Source organism: Euprymna scolopes, chromosome 12 (genome assembly GCF_053919585.1).
Source record: "Euprymna scolopes isolate OS-2025 chromosome 12, ASM5391958v1, whole genome shotgun sequence".
Classification (NCBI taxonomy): Eukaryota; Metazoa; Mollusca; class Cephalopoda; order Sepiida; family Sepiolidae; genus Euprymna; species Euprymna scolopes.
This window is the reverse complement of record NC_136493.1, coordinates 68,892,792-68,905,172: the sequence shown is the minus strand read 5'-3', so window position 1 is coordinate 68,905,172 and position 12,381 is coordinate 68,892,792. Positions and strand designations below refer to the sequence as shown.

At 38.0% G+C, this 12,381-nt stretch overlaps 1 protein-coding gene across 1 annotated transcript; it reads right to left on the bottom strand.

Annotated features, from left to right (window-relative positions):
* Positions 1 to 329: 329 nt before the first annotated feature.
* On the bottom strand, positions 330 to 12,108 carry LOC145291319 (uncharacterized). Its single transcript, XM_080137060.1, has 2 exons — positions 11,677 to 12,108; positions 330 to 2,108 (listed from the first exon to the last, which is right to left on the bottom strand). The coding sequence occupies exon 2, from the start codon at positions 2,104 to 2,106 to the stop codon at positions 712 to 714; it is 1,395 nt and encodes a 464-aa protein (XP_079993186.1). The 5' UTR covers positions 2,107 to 2,108; positions 11,677 to 12,108; the 3' UTR covers positions 330 to 711.
* Positions 12,109 to 12,381: the final 273 nt, after the last annotated feature.

Sequence of the window (12,381 nt, the reverse complement as noted above, 5' to 3'; positions counted from 1 at the left end):
CATGTGTTCAACAAGTTTAATTTATACAACGTGTGTGTGTACATATATTTAATTATTTATTTTTTTACTGTTCTTCATGTCAACAAAAGCATACGTGTTGCAGAGCTGACACCATGCACTATGTTGAACATGAGTGTTGTTGTTGTTGTTTTGAATGCAAATTTTAAACTTGAGATTGCCAATACTAGTGTATACTGTGTTGTTTGTGTTTTAAACAAAGTCATCCTTATAGGTTTTAAAAAATTGAGTAAAATGATATAAACCATACCAAGAGATTTTAAAATAAACAGAAAAACAAAAAATTTTGGAAAATAATCATAAAAATTAAATTTGAAAAGCCTAATAAACTTTTATTTAAAATTCAAAACAGATAATTGAATTTGAATACAACTTAAAATTTAAAAACAGTTTAATCATACTAAACCAACATCATATTTTATATGCTATGTCTATACTCTCTTCATTTCTAGTATTTAGATTGGGCTGATGTTTAGGAGAAACAGTAGTGGTGTAGGGAAAGAACTAAAGAATTTTTTTGTGTGCATGTGTTGCGGAACACATGAAACACAACTTTGAGTCACACATAACTTTGAGTCACACACAACTTTGAGTCACACATACCTATTTGACATTGAAGAATAGCAAATATATTTTGATGCCTGAATCCTTAAAATTTACTCAAGCAATCTTAAGTTCATGTTTTTTTAAAGTTCAACTGATTTTAAATATCTTCAAAAACTGATTGCCGTTTTCATAACAACTTAGATAGAGGGTGTCTTGTCGATTGCAAACAAATATACGTGGATCTTCATCAAGACCTTTCTCAAAAGTTAGCAAAATATTCAACACACTTTCTGGGCTTAAAGTATAGAGTCTGCCCTTATCACACACATAGATGCGCCCTTTTTTGTCAAGGCAAACAGCAGACGCTTCTCTTTCCCCACCCCATTTGAGGTCATGGGAAAACTCCAAAGTTTCTTCAAATGTATAACACAGCAAATGTTGAACATCCCAATTTAAAAGCAAGAAAGTGTCTGTTGATATTCCGGATGATATCCTATGAGGGTACCATTGCATACCTTCACCAAGGGCTGGAATTGACAGAGATTGAAGAAGATTTCCTTCTGGAGACAGAATATCAATATTTGTGTGTCTGTCAGATGCCAGAATCTGAGATCCCACAAGACAGACCGAGACATATCTTTTATCTGTGTTCACTATTTTTGAGACTTGGTATGATCCAGTAACAAATGTTTTTTCCAATATTGCAAGTTTGAATTCAAAAGCCATCATTACAAAAATCGTTTCCGCTGAAATCAAACAAATGTCCCAAGGTTCATCCGGCAAATCATGGCATTTTAAAAACTTCCCATTTGGATTGTATTCTTTAACATTCATATTCCACCGGTCACAAAGAAAGACATGCTCATCATCTGTTACTGTAATACCAGAGATCCAGTCAATTTCCTCAATCAACCACTGCGCCTGTGGAACAAGTTTTGAAATGCAGTCTCGAGCCAATGTTTGCTTTCCTTCGTTATTTGATTTTTCAATTGAAAGTAGGGTACATTCCATATCTTTAGTTAAGTAAATATTTCCAATTACCAAACTTGGTATTTTCTTGTAGATATCTACAAATTCCGTTGCATATTCAACCCTCACAAAATACAAGTCACCTGCTTCTTCATGTTTCTTTGCATACCTTTTTTGAAGTGATTTACTTTCTGATTCGATTTCAAAACAACTTATGGGCGTTTCTCCTTCTTTGCTATTTGTTGGACAATTCAAAGGAAGTTCTGCCAACTTTAATGCCAAGGCTTCCAAATCATTGGCATAAAGATTATTGTCTTCAATTCGCTTCTCAAAATTCTTTTTCACGGCTTTAGTTGACTGTTTTAAAGACGAAGTCAGTTGTTCTAACTGTTGTTTTAACAAATGGACAAGTGATTCAAAGTCATTCCATATTTGATTGCATGTTGTCTCAAAGTATTCATCTAATCCAGACATTTGATGAATCAACTCATTGTTAGAGGTTCTTGCATTATCTCGAAGTGTCATAATCTTTGTATGCAAAACTTGATGGTTTAAATTCGTTTTTTCTTCCATTGCTAAAAAACAAAGAAACTTTGATGTTAGTTCGGCAATGTATGAGAGACAGCTGTATTTTAGTGAGGAAAAAGGTAATTTAATTTTGTAAAACGAAATATTTTTAGGAAATATTATTAGGATTAAGAAAACTTTGTTTTTAATAAATTTTTTAAAAAAATCTTTATTGATATACATAAAAAAATTAACTTATGCAAACACAACTTTATCCCCCATATAAATTAACTTTATCCGCCATATAAATTAACTTTATCCGCCATATAAAAAATGTTTAAGTTATTTAAATCAGGTAAACAACTTTTTCATTTTTTAATATTGTGGATTTCATTAATCATTTTTTAATCTTAAATCAAAAGGATGTGCCAAATTTAGGAAGTTCTTGGATCACTAAGGATTATATAGTGGACCATATATTCACTATCATTCAAATTAAAGATTTAGACTGAATTTTACTTTGTTGGTTCCAAGAGTAATGAAAAATGAGGTCTACTTTTCAGTTTCACTAGCAAGTGTTGAGCTTGCAAAATACCCAGATTTTTGATTGAAAGAAAAAAAAAATATATAAATGGATGGCAATGGATTTGCTGTCAATGTCAGTCATACACAAAAGATATTTTTACAAACAAAGCCATCTGCAAAAAATAGTGTTAAGATGAAACACAATAAAAAAAGGAAATCAGTGTTGTATTGAACACTATAGTAGTCTGGATGCAATTTATTGGAGACATTTATAAACAAAACATAAACAGTGACTAACCAATGCAATGTAACATTAGTAAAGAAAAGAGATCATGAAACATTGTTCTCAATAATTTGCTCCTGGATTTTTATCCAAAACTCAGATAATATTTGAAAAATGCTATCGAATATTTGAAAAAAAAAAAAAGCCTGATATAAATATGCCAGGGTAAAATCATGAGCAAAACATAATTTGAATGATGACAGCATCCGCATAAACATAAACAGCTGAAATGTGCTAAAATACTTGAGAAGCTGATGCCAACTTTTAAATTGAGTAAATCTTACAATGAGAATGGAGAATGATTAAAGAAAAATAATTAAACTGAAATTGAATTTCATAGCTGTACAAAGGTTAGTTAGACATGTTATGATGTCATGGTATCATGTTGTGATTCGTTTGCTTACATTAGAATGAAACAAACTCAAATACATCGGTTAGCAAAGACATGTGACCGATATGTGATAACCATCCAGATCACCAAAGTTAAGCAACGTTGAGCCTGGCCAGTACCAGATTGGTGACCATTTGGGAAGGCTAGGCGCTGTATGTACCTTCTGGGAAGGTTGGGCGTGGGGCCAGCACCCTCACCCCGAAAAAAAAGAACTCAGTCACCACAAAAGCATCTACAAAGTTGTAGATGGCCTATGTCCCTCCAGGGGCTCAAGGCTATGGATGGATGAATTTGTTTAACAGCCAATTTCTGTACACTTTTCCAGGAAGCCAGCAGCTTCACAGCAAATCTTCAGTTTGGCCTCAGAGCTTGGAGCCTCTCATCCCGACTTAATATGCTTATCAAGCCAACTAGCCCAGTAGTTGTTTGAATGAAGGGCAACAGCAGTACCAAAACAGCTCTTTTCAGGGCTATTATCAAACTATTAATACGATTCAAACTGTCTTTTTAAGGACAGCTCATAAACTACCAGAATGCAATACACACTCCACTCTCTACTACCTGCCTCTCCAGTTTCTGCAGCTTCCAGCGAATCTATCAGCTCCAGCTTACTCCTAAAGCTTCCAGCAACTTCGGCAGCCTCCAGCTACCTCCTGTAGCTTCCTGCAATTCCAGTTCACTCCTGCAACTTCCAGCAATTCCAACGGCCTCTGCTCACTCCAACAGCCTCCATCCGCCAGCTCCAGTGGCCTTTAATGTCCAACCTCCAGTTTAGTGCCCCCTGACATTCAGCTACCCATTCCAGTGCCCATGAATGTCCACTTATCTGTTCCAGTGCCCCTCAACATCTAGTACCACATCGACATCTGGCTATCGATTTCCAACATCAGATCTACACAATCCAGACTAACCTGAGGCACACCATCCTACCTCAAAGATGCACAAATTTCAACCCCACAAGATGTCAGTTTTCCCTCCAAACAATCCTGATTCACAAATTGATTTCCATATGGTTTACCATTTTCTCTTTTCACGATTACATTTTCTCTTGGTAAATAAAACACGATTATATTATCTGTGCTTGTCATCTCTTTGCTATTGCCATTACTTCTTTGCCTTGTATCTAATTTCTTCATTGTATACCCTCACTTTTTGACCCCCTGCAACAAGTGGTGACCCTGACGTGATTCTTTAGACACAGGCAAGTGGCTAGCAAAGAAGATAACAAGGGTAGCGTTATCCTTGGATGTAGGCAGCTAATGGTGAAGAAGATGGCATTACACTCAGACTTGACTAACTACAACTATCAAACATCTCAACAAACTTAGCCCAGAGCCAACACCAACCTCTTGACTTCATACTGGATGTAAAAATTTAAGCTCAGCAAATATCAACACCACCCTTCAAGACCTACCAACTCTCTCCAACAACAAACATGATAACCAAACCCTCATGAGTTGTTTTGAAAAGTGCTATAAAGTTACCAGACATCACTGACAATAATTTGCACCAGTTCAAGACAAGCTAAGCTGCAACACACACACTGAAAAGTCAACAACTGGGGATTCAATGATTCACTCAAACCACATGCTCCAACACACGAGCTAAAACTCACTTGCAAATCTTGCGCAACTTACTCTGACCATAGTGTACCATGGATCTTGATAACTCACTCAACAACATCAACAACACAAGCAACAAGTGTAGACTCACTTGCACTTTAGACTTTACAGACACATGCAGACTTAGAACACAAACAATCATACTACCTCACTTACACTCATCACTTTCAACCAACCGTGCTGTTAAAGTTTGGGTTAGTAAAGTAATGAGAGACTACACAAAGGCATATTTAGCTTACAATCATCTAGAAAGCAAACGCACTTTATTTTATCCAACTCATGTCATGACATCCCCGTTTCACTAGAAGAATTGTTTGTGTACAGTTCACTAATGGAAGTTAGCATATATAAGTTTCCTAAAGATCATATTTTGGGGCAGATCTTATGACATAACATGCTATAGTGGTTGTTCCGATTGAACTAGACTGATTTTCATCCATGAGGTTCTTTGCATGTTGATCATGTTGCCTTCTCTGCAATAACTGTCTATCGAGTAAGCGATCGTGAATTTCCTTTTTCTGAGTTTTATTGTTGAAGCATTTGGTGAGAAGATTGCTAACCAACTTACGGTTGGATAGTAGTTCTCCCGGAGATGGGATAACATGATCCATTGGGATAGATTGGAGATATAATAGTCTATGTTTCGGTTGCATATTATGACCTTCTTCACAACTGCCTTGATGGTCTGTATGCACCGCTCTGCCATGCCATTCAATTGGGGAAATTTGGGAGAAGAGCTGGTTCTCAAAATTCCATTCTTTGGCAAATTATTTGAAATGATGAGAGTTGAAATGTGACTCATTGTTGCTGATAAGCCTTTCTCGAACACTTTGCTTGGTTAGACTGATAATTTCCTCGCTGGAAAATTCCTTTAGTTTGCAAATGAAGGGGTAATTTAAGTAAGGTAAGGTAATAATTTACAATGAGGAGGTAGTTGTGCCTGTTCAAATTGAAGATATCAGTGGTTATGATTTGCCATAATCATACTGGGATCGGATATGGCATAAAGTTTGAGATTTCTGGTGCTCTTGACATATGATGCATTGCTGTATAACTTTGTCAATGTCATTACTTATGTCATTCCAGAAAATACAGGTTTTTGTTCTGAGCTTGCTATATTGCTCTGATATTGTCGAAGGAATAAGAAAATCAATGTTTGCATTTGCCCAGATGTGTATATGGCGGCCATATTGGAATTTACAAAATGGTAGCCATAAAATGTACGTTTTATAATATCTCAGCTTCTAAATAAGCTGTAACACTGATTTTAACTGCTAATCCTACATTTTCAGTGTCAAGGAATCGAATGGTCCAACTTATCATTTCATCTTCTGTAATCTCCCATTGAAATACATAATTCACCATATGGGTAAAAAACTTAACAGCCCAGGCAGTCAGTCAAATACAAAATCTGAGTTATTTTTATTGAGATGTCTTAACAGTAAACTTTAGATTTTTGTGAACCATCTTAAGCATTATGACATCATCATCATCATTGTCATTGTCATCATCATCATCACTTTCATGCATCACAGCTTGGCAATTTTCATCATTCTAGCACTGGCTGCTGCACTTACACATGTCAGTACAGCCTTAGTCCTTTGCCTTGCAGGAACATCTGCCAGAAGAATAGTCAGCTTTACATTGGACCATCTCAAAGATGGCCTTAGGGGTGGGAGGTTGGTTTTAGCATGCCATCAAATTGTTTGAAGTACCTATTTTGCAGGAGATCCAGCCGTGGAATCTGCAGAGCAATGGCTGCTTGTGCCCATGCCCTTGCTTGGACATGGACTCTCAAAGTGTGCTGCTTCAGAATTCCATCAAACTCTGGAATCAGTTTCAGATCAAACTTTCACTTATAAGTTTTTTGCCTAGAACAAAAAATCCGCTTAATCGATTTTTTTTTTAATGAAATACACGAGTTTTTGATTGATATATTTTAATAATTCTTTATCGACTAATTTTTTTTTTAATATCTAAAAAAAAGAAAACATTCAATGAAATAGAAATATTTGCTGTCAGCGTCTGGTATTTACTTGACGATGTAAGCATAACATGAGCTTTCATTAAAAAAAAATAAAATCAACGTGGACTTTACAGGTAAATTTCCAAAAAACTATTCTTTTTTTGTTTTAAATTAGAATATTTTCTTTATTGATCTTTTATCTTCAATTTGTGATACATAAAACTGTGGTTAAAAGTAAAGAAACTTACCACATGCATCGTGCGGCCAGTGTTAGGAAAGAAAAAAAAAGAGAAAATAAAAATAAAAAATAAAAATGTCCGCCCCCTGGTATTTGGCAAATGAGATGTGGTTGGGTCTCTCTATAAAAGAACCGTCTTTATTTTGGGTGCGAGGGTGGAAAGTGCAGTGAGAAGAGAACAGTTGGAGTTGAGTTCAAATTTAACGTCACGCTATTTCGGCGCAATGACAAAAATGGGTTACTGAGTAAGATTGAGCAGCGATATCCTGAGGACATTTACTGGAGAAGGTGACGTGGTTGCGTGGCTTAACAAGCTGAAGTTGGTGGCAAGGCTGCAGAAGATCGAGGATGTAGCCACATTAATACCTATGTATTTGGAAGGAAGTGCTCTAGCGGTCTATCTAGAAATGGGAGAGACGGATCAGGCCATTGCTGAGAGCATCGAGAACCGGTTAAAGACCGCATTTTCCGAGAGCGTGTTTGAGGCTTACAACAAGCTCAAAAGAGTCACCTGGACTGAGGAGTCTGTGGATGTGTACGTGGCAGAGATAAGGCGACTAGCAGGATTGGCTGGATATGGGGGACGCAGCCTTGAGAAGACTGTAAAGCTGGCGCTTGTAACTGGTTTCCCTGATCGCATCTCCATGGAACTGCAACGACTTACTGATATTGAAACCATGGAGGTGGAGGAGATTCTAAGGCATGCTAGATTTTTCGCGAAACAGTCCGGTGAGCTGGGGGTGGTCACGGCCACTGTGGCAAGCGGAAAGGAGTGACCAGTGATGAAGCAAGGCCGTGGATTTACCAGTAAATGCTTTCGATGTCAAGGACCACACCTGATGAGAGACTGTAGGGGGCCACGGCCAGACATTATCTGTTTTCGGTGTGGCCAAGTAGGGCACATTAGCAGGAATTGCTCTTCGCTTCCGGGAAACAAGTAAAGGGGTGCTATTGCGCCAGTAGTCACCCCTTTTATACTGAACAGGCGTATGAAAGTTTGTTGCCACAGTTAGTGATCACCATCAATGGAAAGAGGGCTAGAGCTCTTGTTGATACTGGATGTACAACAACACTCATTACTACGAGCGTCGCCAACTCTTGGAATGGAACCAGCAACGTTAGAGCGGTGGATGGCAGAGAAGTGGAATGCTGTGGAGAGGCCGATGCGGAGATTGTAGTAAGGAATATGCCATTGCGGCTAAGAGTGATTGTGCTGGATAGATTGATTGCAGGAATTGATGTGGTGCTGGGCCTGGATGCGATAGATCGACTGGGAGGAGCTACTATTGCTAAAGGCCAGGTGAAGTTGTGCAATCAGAGTGCACCGGGAATAACAGGAAGTGTAACCAGGGGTGATACCAACCAACCATCGAAACCCCGACCGTGTCTGATTGAGGATGATGACTTTCGAGCCTGCTTCGATGGCGAAAAATGGATGGTAGAATGGCGATGGACCGCGGAGCCACCTGTATTGACGAATCAGGTCAGCTGCTACAAAAGCACACTGAAAGGAGCTGCGGAGCCGCAGTTTGAAAAAGAAGTTGAGAGATGGATAGATAAAGGAATATTAATGCCGTGGTCAGGAAAAGTTGAAGGAATTTTGCCACTCATGGCTGTGGTCCAACCTATTAAGAGGAAAGTTAGGTCAGTGTTGGATTTCCGTGAGCTGAACAAGTTTGTCGCTTGTCACACAAAGGACGGAATCGACGTGTGTGAAGAAGTCGTAAGGAAATGGAGGAGGATGAAGCAGGCAACTAAAATTGTGGACCTGAAGTCAGCCTACCTCCAACTTCATGTGGATTAGAAATTGTGAAAGTATCAATTGGTAGAGTAGAAAGGTCACGTTTATTGTCTGACCAGATTAGGATTTGGTCTGAACTACGCACCAAAGATAATGACGGCAGTTCTTAAGACAGTGTTGGCCAAAGACGATGCAGTGACCTGCTCTTACATCGACGATGTACTAGTGAACGAAACGGAGGTGACTGCAGAAAGGGTGAGAGAGCATATCAAAGCATATGGACTGACGACAAAACTGCCAGAGTCATTGGAAAACGGAATGGCTTTGGGATTTCGACTACAGAACAATAAGGCAGGAAAATTGATGTTTGGGCGAGGAAATGAGATCCCTGAAGCCAAGGTTGACCTAGCAAAGAGAGAGCTTTTCTCTATATGTGGAAAGCTGGTTGGCCACTACCCAATAGCTGGATGGCTGCGAACTGCGTGCAGTTTTATTAAAAGGCAGACTGAGACAGACAGTTGGGAAGATGCAGTTGATCAAGAAGTGCTTCTCATGATACAAGAAGTCATTGCAGAAGTGAAAAAAATGGACCCTGTAAGAGGAGAATGGCATGTAAAGGAGAGCCATGAAGGGGTGATATGGACTGATGCTAGCAGTGTAGCATTAGGGGTATTATTGGAAATAGGAGAAGTGTCTGTTGAAGATGCTGCTTGGCTACGCAAAAAGGATGATAGCACCCATATCAATGTTGCGGAACTCGATGCTGTGATGAAAGGCATCAATCTAGCTCTAAAATGGGGGCTACAGATAGTGAACGTTAAAACAGACTCTGCAACAGTGGTGTCGTGGATTAAATCGGAGCTGTCTGGTGATAAGCGGATCAAAACAAAAGGAACAGCGGAGATGCTTATTAAGCGTAGACTTGGAGTGCTGGGAGACTTGGTTCGAGAATTCGAACTAAAGGTAACCTTAGTTCCCTCACAAAAAAATAAAGCAGATGGGCTGACAAGAGTCAAGAAAGCCTGGCTACACAAGGAAAGAGATGTTATGCAGTAGAGAATTTAAAAGACCTGCATAACCTACATCATTTTGGAAAGGAACGGACCCTTTACCTGGCAAGAAAAGTAAACCCACACGTCACAATGCAAGACGTCCAAAAGGTGGTGGAACAATGTAGGGAATGCCAATCAATCGACCCTGCACCGGCTAGACATGAAAAAGGGGAACTGCATGTTGAAGAGAATTGGCGGAGATTGGCCATTAACATTATCAACATGAACCACATGTAACTATGATTGATTGTTGGCCTGAGAGAGTAGCGATATGGCGGAAAATCAAGAATGAAACAGAAAAACAGGCCTGCGTGGACATCGCAGTTGGTGAAGAGGTGTGGGTGAAACCACCCAATTCTCGTTGCACGACTCGCTGGGGAAAAGGTACAGTGACTGAAGTACTCTCCAAAAACAAGGTAGCGATTGACAGAGTGCCTTGTCACATTTTAGATATATGGAGAGTCTCCTTGCCATCAGAGGAAGAGGAGGTTGATGCTGATGTTGAAGTGTCTGAAGAAGAGCCTCTTCAACGATCGCACCGTGAACAAAGACGCCCAGCGTGGATGGCAAACTATGATACTAATTATTGATCTTAGAGATCAAGGGGGTGTGTGGTTAAAAGTAAAGAACCTTACCTCGTGCATCGTGCGGCCAGTGTTAGGAAAGAAAAAAAAAGAGAAAATAAAAATGGCCACCCCCTGGTATTTATGGACTGATGATCATATGATGTGAGGAGAGGGGGAGAGGTATGCAAATGAGATGTGGTTGGGTCTCTCTATAAAAGAGCCGTCTTTATTTTGGGTGCGAGGGTGGAAAGTGCAGTGAGAAGAGAACAGTTGGATTTTGGAGTTGGAGTTGAGTTCAAATTTAATGTCAAAAACTTTGGCACATAAATTAATTATTAAAATTTTAATAGACATTTCAAAATGGGGGTGAGTGAATTTGAAAAAAAACGTTTCTCTAAAATATTATATTTGGTTTATTGGAAAGAGCATAAAATGTCACATTGACCCCAAAAATATTGTAAAAATTGAACCAATAGAAAAATTTTGATAGATTTCTAAAGTTTAAAAATTGAAAAATACTGAACTCGTAAAATTCGGTAAATTTTCAGATTAAGTCCACCTCTACAATTTTCTTTTAAATGACGCCTTTTAACGGTTTTCGGCCATGCTGAATACGAAAATCGACTTGAAATTTTGCTGAAATAATTAGTTATCGCAATATAAAAAGTTGTAATATGCATTGTATTCTTTGGCAGCCATCTTTGCTACGCGTGTAGATTTGTTTATGGCGCGCGCACGCGCGTAAAAACGATGGCCGCCAAAGAATACAATGTATAATACAACTTTTTATATCTCGATAACTACTTATTTTGCAAATTTTCAATGCGATTTCCGTATTCAGCATAGTAGAAAACTTAGATAAGTCGTCATTTAAAAGAAACTTGTAGAGGTGGAGGAGGTGGACCTAATCTAAAAAAATACCTAAAATTCTATTGGTTTTATTACGTAAAAAAATGGCTGCATGAAGGCACGCCGGCATTTTGTAAATCCTGTTTTTTAAAAAAATAAAAAATAATATTTCTATTATTTTTTAAACAACTTTAATAGTTTATTTTGGAAGTATATTCCATACAGAAAATAAACAACCCACTTTAAAAAGAGAAATTACGAGTTTTTATATTTTATTCGCAGTTTTCTGTTAGGGGTGTCAAAAAATTCCTCCAAATTTCTGATACACCTAGAACATCACCTAAATCGAATAAAGCCAAAATGAAAAAAGCCAAATAAAAGAAAAGATGAAAATCATTTTTACCAATAATAAAGAATGTGTTAACATATATCGTGGCCAAGCCAAGCCCGTTGATTGCGCAATCGGTGTAAGATTAAAAGCAGTTGACTTTTAAAGATGATCCGGTAAATTTTCACAATAATGAATTTAAATTACTTTTAATTTCTTTCGATAAACTAGAACAAGAGTTCATTACGTTTTAAAGATTCGACATTCCATTGTGGAAATTCGAAGAAGCCCCCCCCTTTCTATTTTTTTATTTTCGTTTTTTTTTTTTCAATTTTTTCGACGGATTATTATCAAATGGACACTAATCTACCAGATTATGAAAATAAATTTTTAAAAAATAATGGAAATAGTCAATATTTAAATACTTGTAATTGGTGCTCAGTTTCTAATGCAACGTTCTAGTAAATCGATCATCTATTTTGGAACCACTCGACGTTTTTAGCCCAAATTTCACGAATTTAGTCTTTTTTAAGCAGTTTAGCCTTATTTTGGAGATTATTGTGATGTTTCGATCAAAGGGAAATAACTCCGAAAGAGTTACCTTCCCTTGATAGTATAAAAATGTAAATAAAGCAAGTGGGCAACACTGGCAACGGTGTTGCCAATTTAGCGGTTTCCCCGCTAGACCTGGAGAGTTTGTTTGCAATCTAGCGGGTAAAATTTTGGTCTAGTGACTAGCGGGTTTTTTTTTCTAGAAAATCTGGAGATATTTGACACTCA

What these genes read in the sequence shown, in the direction of transcription:
- LOC145291319 (XM_080137060.1), bottom strand. Translation starts at nt 2,106, where the DNA reads ATGGAAGAAAAAACGAATTTAAACCATCAAGTTTTGCATACAAAGATT.